This window comes from Equus asinus, chromosome 11, assembly GCF_041296235.1.
Source record: "Equus asinus isolate D_3611 breed Donkey chromosome 11, EquAss-T2T_v2, whole genome shotgun sequence".
Taxonomy (NCBI): domain Eukaryota; kingdom Metazoa; phylum Chordata; class Mammalia; order Perissodactyla; family Equidae; genus Equus; species Equus asinus.
The window spans coordinates 9,263,029-9,289,060 of NC_091800.1; the positions used below are offsets into that span (position 1 = coordinate 9,263,029).

At 41.4% G+C, this 26,032-nt stretch overlaps 1 protein-coding gene across 6 annotated transcripts in view; it reads right to left on the bottom strand.

Annotated features, from left to right (window-relative positions):
• The window catches only part of USP12 (ubiquitin specific peptidase 12), a 144,703-nt gene that overhangs the window by 40,641 nt on the left and 78,030 nt on the right, over window positions 1–26,032 (bottom strand). For 5 of the 6 annotated variants that reach the window (XM_044777391.2, XM_070520442.1, XM_044777396.2 and 2 more), the window contains 3 exons: window positions 25,710–25,907; window positions 22,315–22,393; window positions 17,973–21,118 (listed from right to left, as the gene is read on the bottom strand). The exons of the other annotated variant lie outside the window; for it this stretch is intronic. In XM_044777391.2, the coding sequence (XP_044633326.1) occupies window positions 21,017–21,118; window positions 22,315–22,393; window positions 25,710–25,907 (379 nt within the window). In that variant the 3' untranslated portion in view covers window positions 17,973–21,016. Of the gene's footprint in view, window positions 1–17,972; window positions 21,119–22,314; window positions 22,394–25,709; window positions 25,908–26,032 lie in introns of those variants that run through there. 6 annotated transcript variants of the gene reach the window in all.

Consider the following 26,032-nt stretch of genomic DNA (forward strand, 5'->3'; position numbering starts at 1 on the left):
TCGATCGCACCAGCGTTTAAAAGGATGTGGACACCCAGCCTCAGCCGAGATCGGTTAAAGGCAGAATCTTTGGAGGTGAGGCTGGGACAGTGGCTTTTCTTAAAAGCTCCCAGGAGATCCTCATGGACTGCCAGAGCTGAGAACCACTGGCTTAGTGTATCTCTTATTCTAAGACGAAGACAGAGCCCTTGGATCCTGGAACCAGTTTGAAAGGTCTTCTGATCTGGATTCTACTGAGCTCTTGTAATGTTATTAGTCGCCGTCTATTGAGGGCCTGATACGTGCCGAGCATCATGTTATGCACTTTTTTGTACAGCATCTGAAACCTAAAAACAGCCCTGTAAGGAAGATATCGTTATCCTCATTTCTAAATGTTTTATTTTATTTTTTAGCTAAGAAAAGAGACTCAAAAGGTTAGGTAACTTGACCACACCTCACACAGCTGATTAAGTAAAGAAGCCAGTATGTCAATCCAGGTTTATCTGATTCCAGAGGCCAAGCTCTCCCGAGCATGCCATGCTGTCTCAACCCTTAATGATTGTAGGAACTGTGATTCGAATGTTCGCATTAGTAATGCTTTTTCCCAAAATTCCATCCATAGAAAATCCAGGCTGAGAAGACTGTCCCTCCAGAGGCTAGTGATGCGAAGACAACTGCCTGTGCGCAAGAGGCCCAACTCATTTATTATCATAATCTATTTTGTAGAACAGCAAACTAGAGGATAATTTTGAGCTAAATTACATTTGTGTTTTTAATCAAGGGGCCAATGTTATTGATTACGTCATAACCCATCTTCTCTGTTTATTTTAATCCTTGAGAAAATAATAACTTCCCCCATCAAACTCACTCTGACCCTGATTTTGCAGACTTACTGCAGTGCCTGAATCTGACAAGACTCACGCGTGGAACAGTGGCTAATTAGTGCATAAAATATCGAAAGGGAGAGTCCTGTAATTCCAGAAGTAACTCCTGAGGTACAAAGAGTCCACGGCATCACCTTAAAAGCCTTGTAGGGAGAGGCCGCCCCTCTCTCTGCACACCCCCAGATGGATGGCCCTGTCACTGAGTCATCAGAGGACAGGCTGCACCAGCTCTTGGTTCCGTAACAGCTGCTGGGAAACAAAAGAGCTGGGCTGAGTTATCCAAACACTGCCTCACGTGGAACTCTGCTGAAGGCACCCATTGCTTATGAAAGTAACATCCTTCTGTAAACTGGAGACTGGGCTCCAGCAGTCAGGTCAACAACGAGCACAGTGCTGGGGATGCTGTCCACAGTGTAGGCACAGGAAGAATCCTCACAACAACACAGACTCGTGCCCCTTCGGACATCTTACTCAGCTTGACAAGTTTGTGATGATTCTCTGCTTGGCTGCTCTTGGGGTACTCCCAGCCTGAACCCTGAAATACTGTTCCATAGAAACAACTGATAAATACGATGTTTAGCACAGTGCCTCCAGTTTCATGGGAGGTTCATAAATATTTGTTGAGTAAATGAGGGAGGTGAGGACGGGGGTGGCATGTCCCCAGGACTTTGGCGGGGACTTTTTATACATTTATTGCATTTTCACACTATATAAATTTCACAACAATTCCCAAGTGTGGAAATTGAGCTCCGGAGAACACGTGGCTAATAAATGGTGGATCCAATTTTCGAATCAGTTCTGTCTGCCTTCGAGCCTCATGCTCTTTTCTCTGTACCACTTACTAAGAGTATCCCAAGAGAGGACCTCTTGTCTGTCCAGAATGGTGGGTTCCAACCTTGGCCCAATTTCTTTTGTATAGGGTCTTGGGCTTGGCTCCTCAAGAGTCAGCTCAATATACTCAGTAAATATCCATCTGTCTGCAGGGTACAGGGCCCTGTGCAGCCAGGGATGCACCAGACATGGCCCCAGCCCTCAGGGAGGTTGAATTCTGGTGTTCAGGAGAGGTGGAAGAAAGCAATGATTACATCCCGCTGAAGAATCCATGAGGTTTGGTGAAGCAGCTGGCATTTCAGAGAGACCTTGAAGGAGGCATCAGAAACAAGGGCAGAGGAAACTGCATGCTCGAAGGCCTGAGAGCAGAAAAGCCCCAGACGTGGAGGGAGGTCTGCCGTGCAGGCGTGTGCTCCCGGTCCAGGTTCACCACTTTGTTAGCAGTGTGACCTTGCCAGCAAGTAAGCTAACCCCTCCACATCTCCATTTCCTCACCTGTAAAATGAGAAGCAATTCTGTCTAACTTCAAGGATCCTACCCATCCCTCAACATCACTTATGAAGAAGCTAGAGTTAGCGTGCCTGCAGGAGAGAACCGTCCCATGGTGTGAGGGTGGAATGAGACCATGCATGTTAAGTGCTAAGACTCATTCCTGCACACAGAGGTGCTCCGTAAACGTTAGCTGTTATTATTTGGGGGTACATCAAGCAGCCTGATTTGACTGGAGGACAGAATATGAGTAGAAGTATCTTTCCATCCCCAGCATTTAGCACGTTGCTTGGGATGTATTGGACACATGGTCCCTTAACCTCCTCTCTAACCCTTCCCAGTAGAACAGAGGTCATAAGACCTGCTCCAAAGGGTGGAGGTAAGGATTAAATGAGATGATATACTGAAAGCATTCAGCTCAGTGCCTGGCACATGGTAGGTACTTAGGAAATGCTATGTGAATCTGAGTTCCTCTAGGGTCAACTCCAGGCCTTGTAGTCCTTTCTGAAGCAAGATGGTACAAGTTTAGTATTTCTCAAACTGAAATTAGGAAACATGTATGTTCCACGGGATTCTAACAGTGTTCTATGAAAAAAATCAATGCCTGTACTCCTTTCTGAAATTACAATAGTCATACAAGTAAAATGCAAAACGTTCCTATATGGTTGTCCATATTATTTTTCACTAAGATGCAGCTGAGACATGGAGAACCACAGTGATTAAAACATTATGGTCCTGGGGTCTGGCCCGAAGGCATAGTGGTTGGATCCGCATGCTCTGCTTCAGTGGCTCAGAGTTTCCAGTTTCGGATCACAGGCGTGGACCCTGGCACCACTCATCAAGCCACGCTGTGGTGGCATCCCACATAAAATAGAGGAAGATTGGCACAGATGTTAGCTCAGGGCCAATCTTCTTCACCCACAAAAGAACCAATATTGTCCTGGGAACAGGACTAGACAAGCAGATCAATGAAACTGAAGAGAGGACTCCAAATAGCTACAGGTTCACATGGGATTTCGGTACATGATAGAGATGGCATTTCCTCTAATCAGTGGGGAAAAGAGGTTTTATTCAACGAACATCACTGGAACAACAGGCTAGCTGTTTGATTTCCTTTTTCACTCCTTACATCAAATATTCTATGATGTGCACAGAAAACAGATGTAATAATTCTTTTCATTTTTTAAGTCCCCACCTAAAGAATGTTCTTACTTTCACACTCAACAAAAAAAAACTTGCTATGTTTAAGACACAGCAGGAAAGCCCCCCCTGTTTAGGATTCCCATTGAATCAGCCCCACGACCTCACTGCACCGAAAACTCATTCCCATTTCAAGGCTCATGCATTCCTTGTCCCCTGCTGTGCCCAGAATGTTCTCCGCCTTACTCTTTGCTGACCCTTTCTCATCCTCCCAGTTCAGCTCAGATGTCTCTGCTCAGAGAGGACTTCCCTGTCCACCCAGTCTACAGCAGGCCTCCCCCAGTTCAGTCCTTCTAGCACACAGCCCCGTGCACTCCCTTCCTGTACGTCATGGTATCTAATAATTCGGCCTCGTTTGCCCCTATTAGAACGTAAGTCAGGAGAAGGCAGCCAGTCTCATTCACTTCTTTCTTGCCTGGAATGGTGCTGAGCACAAATGCCCTACAAATATCCTTGAATGAACCAAGGAGTGAACGACCCCTTCAGTTTAAATATGTGCTGAATGACACCTTTTTTTCAAGGAGATGGACACGTTTTTTCTACTTTTTACCACAATGGAACCCTCACTAGCAAACCTGTTTCCAGTCTTCTGTTTTACTTTTAAATGTCTACCCACCTGAGCTTGGTTTACTTCTTGTGTATTCTGAGTTAAAGAAATTTTACTTACTGGAGCACTATATTTATATTGCCTTGAAAAGGCAATGATTTGTAACTTCGGCAACTAATATGTTGGTTGATTGTATTTAATACTTTGACACCAAAAGATGACAGACATTGCTTCCAAGCCAGTTTCTTTATTGACTTTCGGATGCATCCTGAGCCTGCTGGACCCACATTCAGTGCAGGGTGGACTGCCAAAGGGCAGAAGCGCTCTATCAGCCAGTGTTCTGTCTACAAAGATTACAAAATGTTTGTGTGTGTATGTGTGTGTGTTGCTTACTATATGCTATGCAAGGCAACATGCCCTCTCCTGCTTCTATTTTCTGTGCTCATAGCAGCATCAGACCCGGAGAGGCTTATCCATGGCCAAGTCTAATGACAAGTGACTATGAAACTTCCTTACATGATGTGACCGAGGCAAACACCTATACTCGCTTCCAACAGTTTTGACTATTGATATCTCCCAAGGGCCAGAATTCCTTCCTTCATCTTTACCTCTTTCCTCTGTGCCTTCTATATTGGCCTTGAACTTTTAGTGAGGGGCATAACCAAAATACTTTTATTAAATAAATATCCTGATATGCTCTGTAATGACAGCTGTCTTCAACAATGTCAAACAGAAAAGAATGTGATATTGACTGTGGCATATGGTATTTTCCAAAGATGGCTGCACAGTGTCTCCCATCCCACCTGCTCTTCTTGCAGTGTGACCCTGACATCCCTCCCACCATGTGATGGGATACATGTCCACTTCCCTTGAATCTGGGCAGAGCTTTGGGGTCGCCTCAACCAACCTAATATGGCAGAAGTGATGCTATGTGACTTGTGAGGGGAAATCATAAAAATGTCATGAACTTGCACCTTGCTCTCTTGGGGTGCTTCTTCTTAGATCCCAGCCACCATACTGTGAGGAAGCCCATGTGGAGAAACTGTATGGAGAGGCAAAGTGTAGATGTTTAGGTGACAGCTCGGCTGAGGTTCCAGGTGACAGCCCACGTCAATCTTCAGATGACTCCAAACTCTAGCTGCCAAGTCACTCCCAGCTGGGCCCCCAATTTCAGGAAGCAGAGACAGGCTGTTTCTGCTGTGTCCTGACTCAGACAATTTCTGAGCATAGCAAAATGGTTATGGTACACCCTTCAATTTCAGGTAGTTTGTTAGGCAGCTATATTATGTGGAAAACTGATTTAAGCTCACAATCACAGTTCATAATTTTAAGATGCCGTCTAGACGTCCTGTGAAACATTTAGAATTTGAATTTAGAATTTGAAACATTTAAAACAACCAAGCCCACTAAATAAACATCAGTGTATGGAAAATTATATGCCCACTGAGATGAATTTTAGTGTCATGGGGATATGTTGGTGTAGTTATTTAACATATTTGCCTTGAGCAACCCACCACGTATCAGGCAAAAAGCAGCTGGCAGGAAATATTCCCTGCCCGAAGGGTCCTACCGTTGAAGGGGGAAGGACAGGGAAGTGAGTAGGCAGTTAGAGTGCGGGAAGTAAACGCGAGAGGTCTGCCCAGGAAGAGGGACTCCAGCATGGCAGCCGCAGCCGCAGCTCTGCGAGTTGGGAAGGCTGCCTGCAGGTGACGAGCAGGCAGGTCAGCATGGCTGACACACTCAGGACAGAGAGAGGGAAAGCAAGTGAAAAATCAGCAAATGTAGGAATTCTGAACGAGATGCGATCAGGAGAACCCTCCTCTTCACGCCGCTCCCCCCACCAAGTATCCCTGGACATAGTGTGTGGAGGAGGAAGGGGGTGCTGGCCTGTTGCCAGGTTCCCATCAAGGTGGGATAGGTTTGAGCTGTTTCTACTTACACACCACAGGTCCTGATGCCTTCAACAGGCTGAAGGACATGGGGACATCCAGGTGGCCAACATATGGATGGGGACAAACACACACATGAAGGAAATATACCAAAATGGTAAGACTGGCTGTCTCTTGGTTGTGTGAATTTTTTCTTCATTATATCATGTTTTGTGTTCTAAATTCTCCCTAATGAGAAAATATCCCTGCCACAACCAGGGAAGAAAAAGCAACGACAGCAATCATAAACAAAAATTTTAAACATCATATCCTACAAACAGTGAATGTGCAAAGGGGGCAACCGCTTGCCTTTCACTTATTTCACTTCCCTCGCTCTCCCCTCTCCTTCCCAGGCCAGCTTCTTGAAAGAGCAGTCAACCCCAGCCCTCTGCACTTCCTCTTGCCCATTCACCCACATCTCTGCACCTGGCTTCCACTCCCCCACCCCACCCCAGGGTCAACAGTGACCTCCTTATTGTCAATCCATGGGGCATATTTTTATCCTCATCTTACTTGATTCTCCAGCATTTGGCACAGTTAGCTACTCTCTCTTCCCTGGTTTCTAGGCTACCATCCTCCTCCAGTTTTCTCTCTGCTGCCTCTTCTGTCTGCTTCTCGGGTTTCCTTCTCTCACCTCTTCAGTGTTCTCCAGGACATCATTGGGGTTCCACTCTACACCTTAACCTCTATCTGCTTCCTATGTGATCTCATCTAAACGAATGGTTTCAAATAGCGACTATACACTAATAACTCCCAAGTCTATCTCTAGCTCAACCCTCTCCCGAGGTCTTGCTCCAGATATCAAACTGCCTACTGGATAACTCCATTTTGTCATATCACAGGCACCTCAAGCTCACCAAGCTCAAAATCAAACATTATCATTCCCCCAAATTAATTCCTCCCATGTGCTCTAAGTGTAGGTGCCGTTACCCATCTAACTAGTCAACCAACCAGAAATTAGGAAGTCCATTCATCCACTCATTCATTTATTCATTCACTATTCACTAGGCACCTGTGGACAAGATGGACACATCCCTCACAGCCTTGTGCTCACAATTTAAAATCTAGGGAGGTGGGAAGGGTGGCTTGCCAGTAGTGATGTGGGGGGGCTGTAAGCTAGTAGACAGGTACAGAAGCAGTTACCTTATAGCATGGAAGTGCTGCAAGGGAGCAAGTGCTGGGGACTGTGGAGACACTTAGGAGGGCATTCAAACCTTGACTTTGGAAGATCAGGAAAGACTTGCTTGAGGTGGTGACAGAAGCTGAAACCTGAAGGATGACTGAGTTTTCAAGGTAAAGAAATCAGAGGATGGGGAAGGAGTCTTACAGGCTGGAGAAACATGTGCAAATGCTTAGAGGGGAGAGAGAATATGCACATTATATTCCAGGGCTTAAAAGTAAACCAGTATGGCAGAAGCCTAGATTGTGGAGAGGATGTGCATGCGTGCGTGTGTGTGTGTGTGTGTGTGTCTATGGGGTGGCAATGGTACAAATGAGCTAAAGGGGTGGTCAGGAGCCAAATTATCAGAGACCTTGTCAAAGAAGTTTGATTTTACCCTGAGGAACACGGAATCGTTGAAGTGTTTAAGCAGATGAGTTCCTTCAGCATTTATTCAATAAATGAGTGCACTCTAAAAAGAGCCCTCGAATTTTACTCTGGAAAATGAACTTACATAGGCAAGACTAGAGGCCAAAAGGCTGATTTGGAGGCACAGGTGATGGTAGCCTGGACCAGGGCCATGGACTAAAGATATCAGAAAGCAGGTAGGTTCAGGAGAGTTATAGAGGGCAGTTCTGATAGGACTTGGTGCCTGAACGTATGTATAGGATGAAGACAAAGGAAGGGAGGACGATTTCCAGCTTCTGACTTGCGCACATGAGTGAAAGATGGTGCCATGACTGAGTCAGAGAAGGTTGCAGGAAGGATGGGTCAGTGTTGGGGCTGGAGGGGGGCTAACCAAGTTGAGTTTGAGGTGTCTGTTTAACAACTGTGTGGAACTGCCCAGGAGACACAACTGGATATTTGGGCCTAGAACTTAAGGCATCTGGGCTAGAGGTAAAGATTTGGCATCAGATGATTGAAGCCATGGGAGTGGATGAGGTTGCCCCGGAAGAGCGTGACGAGAAGGCAGCTAATGGCCTAGAAGAGAGCCCTGAAGAACACCAACATTTGGGAGCAGAGCAGAATCCTCCCTGCTGCCTTTAATCACATCCAATAGATTCTACCTCAGGACCTTGTGTCCCAATCTCCCCCCTCCACTCCCAATGCCATCACCTTGTCCATGCTCTCACGCCTTCTCACCCGGTTTACTACAATCTTTTCCTCTTGGTCTTCTTCTTGTCAGGAGGAATCTACTTCCACGCTGCTACTAAAATGATCTTCCCAAAAACGTCATTCTGAGAAATCAGTCATCTACTTAAAATCTCCTAAAAATTCCCTATGTCCATTTTAGGAAAATCCAAACTGTTTAGCTTGATAAATTAGGCCTCTTGGAATTAGAACTCCATATTTCTTGCCTCCTGTTGCCAAATGCACTCTTCGCCCTAGCCATACTACCTACACTTCCCAAATGGGTAATCTTTTCTGTGCCACTGTGCCTTCTCATGTACTGTCTTCATTATTCCTGGGATGCCTCCCCCTCTACCCTTGCTTTGATGTCAATAACCCTTACTTCTCCCTGAAAGCTCAGCTCAAGTGGCATTTCCCTTGGGAGGCCCTTCCTGCCCCACAGTGATTTAGATGCCTTTCCTGTGTTCCCCCATTATCTTATTTATGGTCCCATTATGGCACTCAACACTCTGGATCATTGCAATTAACTATTGATTTGTCTGTTTCCTTCACTGAACTGCACATACAAAGTCTTACTCAACTTTGTGTTCTTGGAAACTGGCACACAGTAGGCACTCAATAAATATGAACTGAATAAATATGTAACTGCTAACATTTATCAAGCACTTTCAACATAATCCTCACAACACTCTGAGGTAAGCAGATGTCCACAGTGGTCTTTATTTTGCAGATGAGGACCTGAAGCACACGCATTTGCTCAAGTGAACCCAGGGACTGGGGCGCTGGGACGAGAAGGGGGTCTGTCTCCAGTACCTGTGCTCCGAACCGCATGAGGCCACTTCTAAGAACTCCTCCTTCTGAACCCAAAGAACATTTTACTTACATTTTGTCTTGTTTTTTAAAAAATGAACTTTTCTCCATTGTAAGCTCAATGAGAACAGAACTTGCATCTTAGTTATCTTTATATCCCTTGCCTCAACTGATACGATGTTTGTCACTGTGATACGATGCTACTCACAGCCCTGGTGGTCTAGTGGTTAAGACTTGGTGCTCTCACTGCTGTGGCCTAGGGTTTGTTTCCCCATCAGGGAACCACACCGCCTGTCTATTGGTTGTCACACTGTGGCAACTGTGTGTTGCTGTGATGTTGAAAGCTATGACACTGGAATTTCAAATACCAACAGGCGCACTCACAGTGGACAGGTTTTAGCAGAGCTTCCAGACTAAGAAGAAGGACAAGGCCACCCCTTTCAGAAAAACTGGCCATGAAAACCCTGTGAACAGCAGCAGAATATTGTCTGATAGAGCACCAGAAGGTGACAGGATGGAGCAAAAAGACCAGGAAGGGCCTCGAGGGGTTGGAATCAACTCAACAGCACTAACAACAAATGATGCTAGTCAACACGTACTAAATAATATCTATTCAACAATATCTAAGAAATTAGTGTTGGGTTTCAGCCTAAGTTTCTAGACAAGACTATTTGAGGAACTGTTGCCACGAACTGCACCAGGATTATCTTACATGCATCTCAATTCAGTTTTACAACATTCCTACAAGATAGTATTACTTTCGCCATTTTATAAATGAGGAAAATGGGCTCAAGCGGGTTATGCCACTTGCCCAAGGTCCCGAGGCTGTGAAGGGCTGGCTCACTGTCTACCTCAGTGTGTATGATTAGTCGACATACAAAGGAAAAGGTGCTAAACATCAGGGTCACAAGTATCATCAGTTCATATCTAGATTGGGCTGGGAAAGATGCCAAGAGACCTGTGTCAGAGAAACTGGACACGTTGTCAAAGATACCTCCAACAAGAGAATTCCCCGGGAGAGGCCGGTAGCAAATCTGATAGCAGGGAGCCATCACACACCAGGTGGGGCTGAAAGACTGCACTGGAATCAGCCTCCCTCCTACGTGACTGCAACTTCGGCATCTAACAGAGAGCAGCATCCAGGTTCCGGGACAGGTCCATCACTTTTCGCTAGATGGGACTTCAGTCTACCTAGCAGTAAATTCACTTCACAAAACTCTCCCCAAAATTTCAAGTTATTTATCAACTGCATTTTTTTTCTTGTCCTAAAGCCTCTCCAGGGTCCTTAAAATTTATCATCTTTCCATAGAGAAAAGGAAATTTTTTATGCCAGAGCAAAGGATACAGATACAATTAGCTTCCAGTAAAAACTTTCAAGACATCTAACCTTCTTCAACATGAGGCTGCTAGTTTTGTTTTATCAATCTGTCCTCAGTTATGAAATGCCTCAAAGTCACTGCAGACTTTGTGACACGGTCTCTGAGTTCATCCAAATAGTTATGATCTCAGAAGTATAATAGCCATTTCGACTTTCTACCTAATCTCAACTTCTAATGTCAAAACTTTGCACTGGGGCACATGGAAGAGAAGCTAACAGGGATATCCTGAGCATGTGAATTCCGATGATTCACATGCCGTCATGGCGAGACCTCCCCAAACTGCAAGGCAATGTCAGTTTATCAAAAGCAAATGCTTGTAAACAGACTGTGTAGATCCCCACGTGGAATACTATGATCTAGCCTCCATGCCTGGTGCTCTTCCTGGGTTCTCAACGAAAGGCTTCTTTATCTCCCTGGTTGTACAAGCTGGAGAAATCTAGGAATCTTCCTTGCCATGCCTCTCTCCCTCGTCCCCCGCTGGCCAGCCCACTGCTAGGTCCTGTCACCCTGAGGCCTCATCACACACACTCTGCCCCCCACCACACCACAGCCCAGGATTATCTTCTGAAAATATAAACCTCCCCACCCCTGCCTGCTTTGGCACAGGATCATAAACCTTACCTCAGTTTGTAACTTTACACTCAGTAAGGTAAGTTCATGTAATTTCAAACCAGTTCTAATCAATAGCTTAATATATAGTAAAATATACAGTAAATATGATGTATAGAAATCCAGACACTACATTACCCATCCTTTGTGTTCGCGATAGGAATTTAAAAAATAGATCTGTTGAACAGAGTGCAACAATTGATACAAATTTTAGAGTGACAAATACATGTAATACTGGGAATACAGGTAAGATGCTTACTTGTAGTTATATCTCCTGAAGCTTTCATTATTCCATGTAATAATCTCATTCCCTGACATGCAGTTTTGTAAGTCTACCTTCCTCATCATTCTATCATCTTTTTTTCCCTCGTTAAACTAAGTACAAAACTCTGGCAGGTTATAAAACACTAGCCAGTAAAAGTCCAGCCAAGAAAATATTCATTTTTGCAGCCTAAAATAAACACCACTTGCAAAATGGATTCTATCTGAAGGGAAAAACTGCCAGCAAGCAAAAGTTTCAATAAAAAGCTAAAAATAACACAACCAATCATTGCATTTATCCTCCCAAAATGTGCACAGTGTATTACTATCTTGTTTCTGGGCCTTGCGCTGAATGGAGAAAGACTGTGATGACATGGCCGAGTGTGATAAAATCAAAATTCTATTTTATTCTTCTGCAATCTTACTTATAAAGGACCCAACACACACTCTCCAGGATCCGTTAGGCGAGTGTTATACACACATGAGGTGGGCAGGTCGTCCCCCAGGTACTTTGAACATGTCTTCTGTTAAGTTGGCCACGATTCAGAGGTTCCTAAATCTAAAGAACCTGCATGTTGTTCAAAGGAAAGCATTTTGAAGAGAGTGGCAAGTGCTTTATCTATGCAGCGTAGATTCACCCCAGGCCATCCTGCCCGCTCAAACTGAAGGCAATACTAGCTCAGCTTCTGCCACTGTTGAAATCTTGAGACTGATGTGTTTTCTTCAACCCAACTCCCTCTTTTCAAGTCACGGGATGGTGACGGGATGCTTCCCATCCTAAGGACCAGTGGCAACCTAAATTCTTCCTATTGCAAATGATAGCACTCTGTGTCCAACTATTTTAAAAGAGAAAGGGCAGTGTCATATAGAACTAAGTCTGAGCCCTAGAATCAAAACCATGGCTAGCCCTTTACCCTCGGTCCTCACCGGCTCATGGAGGAAAGAGCCTAAGGCTATCTAAGCACAACCTCCTCACCATCTAAGAACCTCACCTACAGTCAAATGGCATCAGCTTAAAACATCTTTTTTTCTTTTTCCTAGTTTTTCCGTCATCATACATCTGTGCCCCTTCACCCCTTTTCGCCCTCCCTCCACCCCCTTCTTCTCTGGTAGCCACTAATCTGTTCTCTTTATCCATGTGTTTATGTTCCACGTATGAGTGAAATCATATGGTATTTGTTTTTCTGTCTGGCTTATTTAGCTTAGCATGATACCCTCAAGGTCCCTCCATGTTGTCACAAATGGGACGATCTTCTTTTTTATAGCTGAGTAGTATTCCACTGTGTGTGTGTGTGTGTGTATCTTTTTTATTTCTTAGCATGTCAGCTCCTCACTGCTGACCTGAAAGCTTTTCCTTGTACTTATTATGGCCTCTCTGCCCTTTCCACATCTCCATCCCAATTCAACCCTAGAAGCAAAACATCCTCTAGATGGCATCCCTTCAAATACCTTATGTGAAGACAAGCGTTCCATCCCTCCTTGAGTTTCATGTGACCATTCCTTAGATAATTTATTTTGACAACACTTCCGTCAGGTCAACTCCAGATCGGCAGTGACCTTAGAGAAACATGATATAGAACTTCAGATGAGTTCAACCCAGGGAGTCCCAAACCGGCATTAGAACCACCTGGGAGTTTTTGAAAAGTAGATTTCTCATCTCCAATGAATCAAAAGCTTTGGGGACAGATCTCAGGAATCTGAACACTTATAAAATTCCCTCAGTGACTCTGCTAAATCATCCAGATTTGGGAATGACTCGCCAAATCAGTACAGTGGGACTATTTCTTTTTTATCTTAAAAGGGAGTTTTGCTTACTTGAAAATAATTACAAGGTATGAAGTTTTAATTAAGTCTTACATCAGAGTTTATAGGGCAAATCATTGACTGAAGGTGAGGAAATTTAAGAAAGGAGCCAATTATTGGGATGAATTCTAGTAAGTGGCATATGATGCAGAATAATGTAAGCTTGCTTCCTCCGGAATCAGGGGTCCATAGTGGCCGCTTGAGTGGAATTTCTGAGAGTAGTTTAGAGCCTTTCCTTAAGAAAACAAGGGGCAAAAAAAAGCATTTGAAGCAGGCTTAAAAATTCTATTACTAACCAGGACCAGGAGTTAATATTCTTAAATTCCTATTACACTTAGTATTCCCAGTGCCTTTGACTATTTTGGATTTCCAGATTCCCTCTTTGGGCCTAACAATCTGCCTGCACCTCTGTGGATGTCAACCGTACCTTTCTACCCCGCCTTTCTCCACCTATTCTGTGTGGTTGTGTATATGTTTAAGTACACAGGTGACTTCCATAGCAATGTTTCCTCCGACTCCCTCTTAGATGACAAATCCCTCAAGGGCAAGACGATGCCTTCAACTTTCTTAATAGTGACCTACAGTGCGTATATAAGCATTGGTTATTTGCAAAAGCCTTTTGATATTCTCAAACTCTTCCAAAAAGTTCAAGAGGAGGGAACACTTCCTAACTCATTCTATAAGGCCAGAATTATCTTGACACCAAAACCAAACAAAGACACTACAAGAAAACTACAGACCAGTATCCCCTATAAATATCCATGCAAAAATTGTCAACAAAATATTAACAAACCAAACTGAGCATCACATTAAAAGGATTATACACCATGACCAAATGAGATTTATTCCCAGAATGCAAAAACGGTTCAACATATGAAAATCAGTCACCATAATACATCAGATTAACAAAATGAAGCAGAAAGACCAACATGATCATCTCAATGATACAGAAAAACCATGTGACAAATTCTCTACCCTTTCCTGATAAGAACACTCAAACTCAAAATAGAAACTTTCTCAACATGATAAAGGCCAAATATGAAAAACCCACAGCTAATATCATACTCAATGGTAAAGACTGAAAACTTTTCCTCTAAGGTCAGGAACAAGGAAAAGATGCCTGATTTCACCACTTTTATTCAATGCTGTATTGGAAGTTCTAGCCAGAGGAATGAGGCAAGAAAACGAAATAAAAGCCATCCAAATTTGGAAAAGATGAAGTAAAATTACCTCTGTTTACAAATGACATGATCTTACATGTAGAAAACCCTAAAGATTTCCCCCCAAACTGTTAGAGTAAACAAACTCAACAAAGTTGTGGGATATAAAATCAATACACAAAAATCAGTTGTTTCTATACATTAACAATGAATAATCCAAAAAGGAAAATTAAGAAAACAATCCCGTTTCCAACAGCATCAAAAAGAATAAAATATTTAGCAATAAACTTAACCAAGGAGGTAAGAGATTTGTATACTGAAAATGATAAAACATTGCTCAAAGAGATTAAAGATGACACAAATAAATGGGAAGACATCCCATGTTCATGGATTGGAAGACTTAATATTGTTAAGATGATGATACTACCCAAAGTGAGCTACAGATCGAATTCAAGCCCTATCAAAATCCAAAGAGCAAGTTTTGCATAATTTAAAAACCCATTCTAAAATTCTTAAGGAATTTCAAGGGAGGCTGAAGAGCCAAAATAATCTTGAAAAAGAACAACAAAGTTGGAAGCCTCACACTTCCTGATTTCAAAACTTACTACAAATATACAGTAATACAAAGTGTGGTACTGGCATAGGGACAGACATATTGACCAACGGAATAGAAAAGAGCCCAGAAATAAACCTTCACCTATATGGCTAATTGATTTTTTTATTGAGTTCCTGATGGTTTACGACATTGTGAAATTTCAGTTTGTACATCAATACTTGTCTGTCACCATATAGGTGCTCCCCTTCTCCTGGTAACCACTAAACTGTTCTCTTTTTCCATGTATTTATCTTCCGCCTATAAGTGAAATCATACACTGTTTGTCTTTCTCTGTCTGGCTTATTTCACTTAACATAATACCCTCCAGGTCCATCTGCCTTGTTGCAAATGGGACAATTTTGTCTTTTTTATGGCTGAGTAGTATTCCATTGTGTGGTGTGTGTGTGTGTGTGTGTGTGTGTGTGTGTATATATATACACCACATCTTCTTTATCGAATCATCGGTCAATAAGCACTTGGGTTGCTTCCATGTCTTGGCTATTGTGAATAATGCTGCAATGAACACAGGGGTGAGTAAGTTACTTTGAATTGTTGATTTCAAGTTCTTTGCACAGATACCCAGTAGTGGGATAGCTGGGTCATATGGTATTTCTATTCTTAGTTTTTTGAGAAAACTCCATACTGTTTTCCATAGTGGCTGCACCTGTCTGCATTCCACCAGCAGTGTATGAGGGTTCCCTCTTCTCCACAACCTCTCCAACACTTGTTACTTTTCGTCTTGGTGACTATAGCCATTCTAACGGGTGTAAGGTGGTCTTAGGGTAGTTTTGATTTGCATTTCCCTGATGATTAGTGATGTGGGGCATCTTTTCATGTGCCTATTGGTATGGCCAACTGATTTTTGACAAGGTGGCAAGATCATTCAATGGAGAAAGAACAGTCTTTTCAACAAGTGGTACCAGGAAAACTGGATATCCACATGCAAAAGAATGAAGTTAGACTCTCACCTACACCATATACAAAAATTAACTCAAAATGGATCAAAGACCTAAATGTAAGAGCTAAAACTATAAAAGTTTTAGAGGAAAACATAGAGGAAAAGTTTCATGACATTGGATTTGGTGATGATTTCTTGAATATGACACCAAAGGCATAGGCAATCAAAGAAAAAATAACTTAGACTGCATGAAAATTAAACTTTTGTGCAAAGGATATCATGCCTAAGAGTGAAAAGACAACTCACAGAATGAGAGAAAATATTCGTGAATCGTGCATCTGAAAAGGGATTAACATCCAGAACTTACAAAGGATTCCTACAAATAAACCACCCAATTTTAAAAACGAACAACTCAATTTAAAGAAACGGATAAAGGACTTGAATAGACATTTCTCCAAAGAAGATAAACCAATGGCCAATAAGCACATGAAATGATACTCGACATCACTTATCAGGGAAATGCAAAACAAAACCACGACGAGACATCACCTCACACCAGTTGGGATGACCACTCCCAAAAAACCCCACAAAATCCAGAATACATTAAGTGTTGGCAAGGATATACAGAAACTGGAACCTTGGTGCACTGTTGGTGGGAATGGAAAGTGGTGCAGCCTTTGCGGAAATAGTATGGCAGTTCCTCAAAAAGTGAAACACAGAACCATGCGATCCAGCAACTCCTAGTATATACCTAAAAGAACTGAAATCAGGAACTCAAATGGATACTTGTACCCCCGTGTTCACAGCAGCAGTACTCACAATAGCCAAAAGGTGCAAACAACCCAAATGGCCATCAAGAGACGAATGGATAAAGAAAACCTATACACACAACAGCATATCATTCAGTCTTAACAAGGAAGGAAATTCTGATGCATGCTACCACATGGACGAACCTTGAAAACATTATGCTAAGTGAAATAAGCCAGACGCAAAGGGACAAATATCCTGATTCCACTTATATGAGATATGTAGAGCAGTCAAATTGAGAGATATAAAGTAAAAACGAAGGTCCTAGAGGCTGGCAAGGAGTAGAAATGGGAAGTTACTATTTAATGGGTACAGAGTTTCTGTTTGGGAAGATGAAAAATTCTGGAAATGGATAGTGGTGATAGTTGCACAACACTGTGAATGTACTTAGTGTCACTTAATTGTACACTTAAAAATGGTTAAAATGGTAAATTTTATGTGTATTTTCCACAAAAAAAAATTTTGATAATGACAGCCATGGTTGAGAGCTTGGCAATAAAGTTATACCTATTTGAAGCCCGGATCTGCCGCTTCCCAGCTGAGTGACTGGGAAAATTACTTACCCTCCGAGGAGCCTTAGTTTCCTGTTTTGTAACATGAGGATGTCACTATTTCATAAAGCTTGTCATCAAGATTAACACTTAAAAAAAAAGGAAAACGCTGAGGATAGGGCCTATCATGCTATCAACTCAAAAATGATGGGTCGTGATTTCAGCAGCACTGGAGATAAAAAAGATCGTGGGTGATCACAGACAACACATGAGAGGAGAGAGGTAGAAAATAACATGCACAGGGACCGGGTAACAAGGGAACCTGAAGAAAAGGAGGGGCAGTCTCGGATTCTCAACAGTTCATGAAAAACTCTCTTGAATACGGAGAAGTTCATTTACTAAACGTTCAATATGGAGTGTGTGATACAGACGTTTAGAAAAGAGAACGCAATCTGAGGTCCCCGAGGACAGTCCAATTCTCCTGTTACTGTGTTTCTTCTAAGAACGCTCTTTCAGAGAGATGAATGAGCAGAGTGCTTCCAAGACCGGGTTCCCAGGAGCGATGGCAGACAGATGACACATCACAGCGGTGTAAGCAACTGCCTCAGTTACTCAACAATGGACCAGGCTTCAAGCACAGGGTGAACAATTACACGTGACAGGTCTTACAGGGGCGATTACTGAACTGGAAGGGAGGAGGAGCGCTGGAAATAGTGACTTTTAAGGTATTTTCCCATCTAAGATTGTATGATACTGAATTTAAACTTTTAAACTTGGGACTTGGGGCAAGACAATGCTACCACAGAAGGCAAATGCAAGATTCGTGCTGATCAGAGGAGGCTCACAGGGAACACTGTCCTACAAACGTGGAAGGCTGTCTAGGAAAATCTCTTTGCATAAAAAAAGTAGTAACTTTTGAGCAAAAGCAGTAAGACAATTCCCAAAGTGTAAACTTCTAATTTGAAATACGTTTTAGGCAAAAAGGAAAAAAACACACTAAAAACCCACAAGCACAAATAAACCAACTTTAATAGATATTATTTTGTATTTATATAGCGCCTTCTTCAAGAACCTTAAATGCTTTACAGACATTATATCTAATTAATCCCCACAACAACCCTGTGAGGTAGGTATTACTCCCATTTTACAAGATAGGGAGACTGAAGCACAGAGAGGTTAAGTGACTTGCCCAAGGTCACACAGTTAAATTCACTGAAGAGCCAGGACCTGAGCGCCTTAGCCTCCCAGCTCCCAGTTAAATACCTCATGAGAGAATCTTTAATGAAAAGTGTCTTTAAAGAAAGTATCAAGAGTAGTATGCTATGAAAGTGAGGTCTTTCTACTGCCATCAAGGAAAGAAAAAAACCCTTTACTGATGGTTAGAGGCAACAAGACCCATATATTATACATTTTCTCTTTTCCCTTTTCTAAAGTCTCATGGCTCCTGTCTTAAGCAATCTTCTCAAGGTAAAGTTTCTAAGGCAGAAGCCATATGACTTAGAAGTGAGACTTAATTTAGAATATTTACTTTCAGTTACGATAATTTATAGAAATTTTTATTCCAATATACACACTATGGGACAGCCATCCCAACAGACATGTACATAGTTAGATAGCAGTCAGCCACCATTTACAACTTAAACCCGCCCCGCATCTCCATCACAGTCAACCAACAGACAAGCTCACAATGCTCTCCATCATGGGTCACTTTTCTCACTTACTATATCTGCATGTTTTTAACCCAACCCTAACCCTATATGTTTTAAAGTATACTGACTTTCTGATAAGCTTCGAAACATTGTACGTAGATGCAGCTGCACTAAGAGTAAAAAGTAAATTGAGAACCATCACCCCATAGTCCCTCGCCTGACAAATCAAACTATTAAATACGGTGTAGATGTGGACAGTGTGTGACTACCATGGAACTCAATAAAAATGCTTTAATATGAAGTGTAACCTTGGCTTTTACTGTATGTTTTAAATGCAACATGTAAAAACAAACACAACATAGTATTCTAACGCTGTACCTTTATGCAAATGACTTCATCTACCTTTCTCATACATGCTGTGGCCCCCAAGGAAAAGCTGACTCTGCCCCACTGTCCTCCTCTCTGTACTGAAAGCTGCAGGAATACAGCTTTAAATTCTGAGACAATTTGGCTTATGCCCTCAAAATGAAGAATGTACCTACTCCCATGCTATGACCTTCCCACCATCTTGGCTGTGACTCTCTGTGCAATGTTGGTAGATCAGGCAGGCTGCGCAATTGGTACAAACCATTCCAGCCAGGGTAAGGCTTTAGAAACTATGTGTTAAAGAGCAATTTGTCAAATACATCATAATTTTCTCCCAGCACATCTGTTCAAATAGCCCAATTAGCTGAGCGACCCTGTCACAGATCTGTTCATGGAACGAATAGGTGAAGTCATTTCCTGAGCTAAAAGATACAGATAATAAATGTTAATAATAGCAGCAGACAAAAACATTCTTTTTTGTTGTTTTTCATAATCAACAGTATTAGTAAAATAAGTTTAGAAAATTACAGCAATTAAAAAAAAGATTACTGCCTGAAAAGACTTTGATAAAGAACACCCAAGGCCTGATTGCTCTTATTTTGAATGTGTATTCAATTATTTTCTGCGAGTTACATTCGGCCACTGTCAGACAACTTACTGATGCATGGAAAAGTGTCAAATGCAATGGTTTACAGACATTAATACATTACATATATTACTTCTCAAAATTCCCAACAGAATGAAGTCTTTAACAAACACAAAGTTTAACTTCTGAACGTTCGTAAAGGTGGAAGGAAAAAAACACCTTTTTTTGGTATATTTCCGGTTTAGTTCATTAAAATTTAATCTTAAAAGGGTTTTCAGTTAGCTGCTGCTGGGGTGATGATGGATGACTTCTTTCCAGGGTAAAGAACGACATTTGAAAATAACGTAACTGCTATGATATGAATTTTCTAAACATGGCCTCAACCTGAAACATTAGAGTATTTAAGAATTCTAAATGGTATGCCACCACTGCACCAGAGTTTCTCTTATCATTCCAACAACTACAGGGAATTTCTGACAGTTTCTTTATTTTACTGAAATTAAAGCTGGATAAAAGGACCGATTTAGAAACTCTAACAAAAGGACAGACACCGAGCCAGAGATAGCAGTTCCTCCCGAAAAAGACCACTGACCTCCCCTCGCTGCGGCTCTTCCTAAGGTATCTTACAGTTCACCTTAAAAATAGAAACAAACAAAAGGACTAGTTAAACTGACAAAAGCTAATAAAAATATGCTCCAATTTACTGACAGAATCATGGGCACTTCATACAATACTTACACTCTACCAGTTTTCAGTAAAATAAATAAGGAAAAAAATTATAATTACAAAGCCAGTCTTTCCCCTTGGGGAAACAAAAAGCCACTTTTGACCAATTGCTCCCTACATATACATATACTGTATATTATTATAAGCTTCTTCAGAGAAGCAAAACATATTTGTCTTCCCGACACTGGATTCGAGCATCTGTTAGTTTTTTTACATCAGGAAGGCAACTGCAAGTGTTGGGCCCAAAAGTATTTCTGGTTTACGCTTGAAAAGACCACCAAATAGTCACTCTTTCTATACATATTCAACACAGGCAAATTCATGCATTGTGTTCAATATTATCTCCTTAAATTACCAATACAACCTAGCACAGATTCCTATTCTTTCTACTGCACCCCCAAGGAGTTCACAACATTACTGGTGCAATTAAAAAAGAGAAAATGCACGTCAATGACTGGAAGGCTGTTTGACAAGAGGAGCTGGTATCTCTGATTTCACTTCCTTGTTGTGTGGAACTGCGCAGACAGCATGATACCTGAGCAAATAAATCAACTACCATGATAGGAAGAGCCTGTTAATCCATAGTCTTTGCTTTATTGTGTGCAAAGTGTGCTACTGCCCCCTGAGCTTCCCGCATTTCTCTTTTCTTGAAAAATCAGTGCTTGATCCTTTCCAAAATAACCAGAGGAGAAATGAGGCAGAAAGTCTCTCTTCATCACGGTTCCCCCTCAGTCCCGAGACTGATAGAAAAGGATGTAACCAGACTCAGAGTTCTTTGAGATATCTGATGTTAACCCGTAGAATTCTTCAATAGCTTGTGCATCTATTTTCTGTAAGGCAAGAACGTAAACATTAGGACACAAATGAGCTCTCTGAACTGCTTAAATCCAGTAAAAGCTTCAACATTTCTTAGAATCATGCCTTTCATGTTCTCATTTATAAAACAGCTCTGCACAACCAGAATGGCTTAAATTTAAAAGACTAATAATACCAAGTACTGGTGAGACTATGGGGCAAGTGAAACTCTCATACATAGCTAGTGGGAATGTAAAATTGTACAGACTCTCTGCAGAAAAGATTTGGCATTATCTTCTAAAGTGGAACATACAATTACACTTTGACCCAGCAATTCAATTCCTAGAGATAGGCTGAACTAAATACTACACGAAATATATGAAACTACCAGCTGTCAACCATGTGGGACTTACGAAAACGGCAATTTCATACAGTCCAACCTAACACATACCCAAGAAAAATGAACGCATATGTCCAGCAAAAACGTCTACAAGAATGCTCAAAGCAGTTTTATTCCTAATAGTCAAGTATGGGCAAAAGCCACATTTCTAACTTGGTATATTCATACAACAGAAAACCACGCAGAAATAAAAAAGAACTACTACTACAGGCAACGAGACTGAACTGCACAGACACAATGCCGAGGAACAAAGCCCACCACAAGAGAAGTCATACTGGACGAGCCCACCGATATTCGAACGTAAGCAAAAGTAACCACATTGATAAAAGTCAAAACAGTGGGTTCAAGGGTACAGTGGGCGGAGGGGAGGAAAGCGGGGGGTACTGACCAGGAAGAGGAATAAGGGCGCTTGCTGGGGTATTGAGAAAGCAGTATATCTTGATTTGGATGGTGGTTACAAGTGTGTGTGTGAATGTGTGTGCACTCACAAGCACAAATTCAAGTTACTGCTTAAGATTTGTGTGCTTTACTGTATGTATGTTATAGCTCAGTACATTTATTTTTTAGTCATAGAAGATTTTTTTAAAAACTAGCTCTGTTGTTTAAAGCTTTCCCTTGTTTTATTCTAAACATTTGAAAAGCTAGCTGACCACTGAAGCATTGGGATTGGCTACTAAGGAGCAAGAAGTAGGAATTAGACGACAATCCCAGGACCCAGACATCTGTCTGATACTCATCACCTGTCACATATGAATGAGAGGCTGGGAGAAAAAATAAAGAGTAACATACACACAACTTTGAAGAAAAATGAGAAATTAAGAAACTACTTACTTCTACAATGTCGTCATCAAACAACAACCAAAAATCGTGACTCTTAACTATTGCAATATAATGGCCTCGATTGGGACCACTGAAACAAAGAGAAAGACGAGTTATTTTCATACAATATTTATTACTAATATTCTTCTTCTATGCCCTAAGTTTCATCTTAGATAAAGAAGAAAAAGTGAAACAGATAAAAATACTCCTTACCTAGTTTTTTCCAAAAAAGGTAAAGCTACATTGATTTGAACTGGCATTCAATTGTAAAATCAAATAATTAGTACCCTACTTTGAGAGATGTAATCAGTATTCCATTTGTATAAAGCTATACTATTACAATTCTTTACTGTCTTCATAATAATTTTTAAATTAATTATTTTTTGAAATAATTTTCAAATTTGCTTCTATGAAAGATTTAAATAAATTTCCTAACATTTTTTGGGAAGGGGGGGGTCATAGCCAGAACATGCTGAGTTATACTACAAAACGATGCATGTAGAACTATTTCTAAGTCTTACTCCCTTGGCAATAGCTTTTCTCTTGAGGAAAGACCCTATGGGAGGCTTGAAAAAGCAAAGGGATCAAACCCATGGTTCTGAAACCAAACTCAAACTTCAAAAACTTCTTTAAAAACAAACGACATTTTGTTAGTGTAAGAAGTGCTATCTCTAAGTACCTAATTCTGAGCACCATTATAATTCTTATAATTGCCTCTACATCTCATTTTAAACAAATCTGAAATACAGAAATCTAGAAATGTGTAAAAACAAAGATGGGACTATTTCTTTTAAAAGAAATTCTTTGCTTTTTAAAAGCCATGGCAAAGATTTTAACCTCTCCCAGTTTAAGTATGATTCATTATAAAAGCTTATATATAATTGTTTAAAGTATAATTCTATTACAATTCTTATATTATAGAATTTGAAATAATTTTCAACACAAATTATTCTTTATGGTGAAGACTATTTTAAAAATAGCAACCTCAGATATTAGAATAAGCCACCTCTCATGTTTCCAATGACTCAGATCCTCTGATCCTGTGGTTGAGATGAGTCTGTTAGGTGACGAAAATGACACAAACAAGAGTACTTTTTTTCCTGAGGAAGATTTGCCCTGAGCTAACATCTGTTGCCAATCTTCCTCTTCTTTCTTTTTTTGCCTGAGGAAGATTAGCCCTAAGCTAACATCTGTGCCAATCTTCCTCTATTTTATATGTGGGTTGCCATCACAGCATGGCTGCTGAGTGGTGTAGGTCCATTCCTAGGATCCAAACCCATGAACGCAGGCCAGTGAAGTGGAGTGTGCTGAACTTAACTACTATGCCACAGGGCCAGCCCACAAAAGTACTTTTTATACAGAAGAAAACACCTCAAAACTTCTTAAAAAAAATCATCTACTACTAAAATAAGTCTACTTTCTCCATTTCTATAGGATTCATCTAAGGAGTCATGTTTTATAAAGAGAGGGTAAGAAATGAAAGAAAAAATTTTTAAGGGGTTGAGAATAAAGAAAACTCACAGACAGGCTGAGGAACAGCCTGAGAGGGAAGGAGGCAGGTAGGTTGAGGACCAGGAGGTATAAGATTGAAAAGGTGAGGCAGCGCATTCCTTTGGCAAAGAGCTACTTTGAAGAACGGTGGAAAAAAGTTAATTACAGAAACTAGTACTAACACGAAGGGCTGAGGCTAAGAAACTTAGACGCAAGGAACTCGTTAGCTAGGGATTTGCATCCTGAACCTAAGACCAGCTCAGTTCAGTACACACGGTGCCTAATGTGTGCAAACGACCGTGCTGGCTGCTGTGGGGACTGGAAAGACACCATCAGTGCAGTGACTGACTACTCCAAAAACACGAGACAGGGCAAAGCAGGATCCGAAAGCAGAGCCCCAGGGGGAGTCAAAGGGAGAGACTCAGCCAGCGAGGGCTGAGGAGTCAAGACAGGTTGGTTACACAGTGGGGTTGGGGTCTGAGAGGGGCTTAAAGGAAAATACTTCATAACTCAGCAAACACTTGTTGGAAATCTACTCTATGCCAGACAGCAGGGATAGAGAACGAGCATGCTGGACGGCACAGACGTGAACATGAGGCTCCTCGACAGTCGAAGGACACGGGCAAGTTTAAGCCCTCACACTCTCAGGTGAGGCGTACCTACAAATAAACCTTGTAAATAAAAGGAAAAGTGAAGAGAGGTTTTAAAATATTAGTCTTTTGTTAATGAACAAATTATTTCCTGATTTAAGAAGTGCCCATTCTCATAAGGGAAACAGACATATAAACTGATAAATAAATACACGAGGGCCCGTTACAGCTAGCTAAACGCATCTAGCAGTCGTGTGAATTCAGAGGCACAGCCCCAAGTGGAGACAGGCTGGACAGAACAGCACCGAGACAGGCTTCCTGCAAAGTTTAAAAGGCACAGGAGGGGACAAGAGGAAAGCATGAGGTAGTCACAGCGAGAGAAGAGGAGGCAGGAGGCGCGGGGCCTGGTTGCGAGCAGGAAGCTCAGAGTTCAAGATCCTGCAAGCAGAGCAATTCCAAAAGACCCAGCATAATCCAAGTCGAGCAAAATTAACCGCCGCTGAATGCAAAGAGGCTGAAGAACAGCACAGTGACAGTGTGGGAAGGCAGCATGATCATTATTGCTCTTAAAATAGCAGCAGCAGCTAAGCAGTTTACATTTCCCTTTTAGTCCTAAGGATGCAGCGAGGTAGTTACTAACATTTACATTTCATAGAAGAGAAAACTGACATTCAGGGAATTCTGTATGAAGTCACACTGGCCATAAATGGCAGAAACAGAACGGAAACCCAGGCTGTTCTGACCTTCCAAATATAAATTTTTATTATGTGACGCTCTGCTGTCGTAGTTTGAGAATCTTTTGAGCTATTTTATAAATTAAGATATATAGAGAAAGATCACACAAAACTGGTTAATAGGAAATAAATCATTTGGTAAAATCAGAAAACTTATCTTTGAAGATTATTTTCAAAGCCACTTTAAATGTTTTTCACAACGATTAACATGAACATAATCAGTTTATCTCAAAAATAATTTATTCTGCAAAATCTATTTAGGCAGCATCATTTTTACCAACAACCCAAAAATAATAATAATAATACTAAGAGAAAAACAGGCCTTAAAGTTCTCTTAGAGTAATATTTAAATAACAGGAATGAAAATCAAACCCAGACAATAACATAGTATTTTAATATATAGAAGTTTTAAGGAGGAAACGATAAAATGTATTGTATCTGGAATATCCATTTTGAACTACACTTATCTTGATACTAAAGCGGTGAAGGGTAAAGACCTCTAAAAGACCTCTGTTGGACTCTCTCCCCAGCACCTGCAGGCGCTGTGCCGCTGACGCAGACCCTCACCACCAGGTCCCATGGGTGCAATTACCTTCCACAGTGAACCACAACGGCGACAAGGTCGTACATTCTGTCAGGATTGGTTGCATCGCCTGAAGTGTTAAATAGACGAAGTTCTAAAGGAAAAACTACCCGGTAAGAAAGTTTTGTATATCGATGAAGTTGATCCATATACTTAAATCTTTTCAGGTGTAGAGCTAGAATCATGGGCAGTTTTTTAACTTTCATCCTATTAAAATAAACATGAAAACAAAACTTCATGAAAGACAATCACCATGACCTTAAAAGAATTATCAAACTTTATGATTCAATTAACAAAGTTAATGGTCAGTTTCAATAGCCCAGAACTGCCCA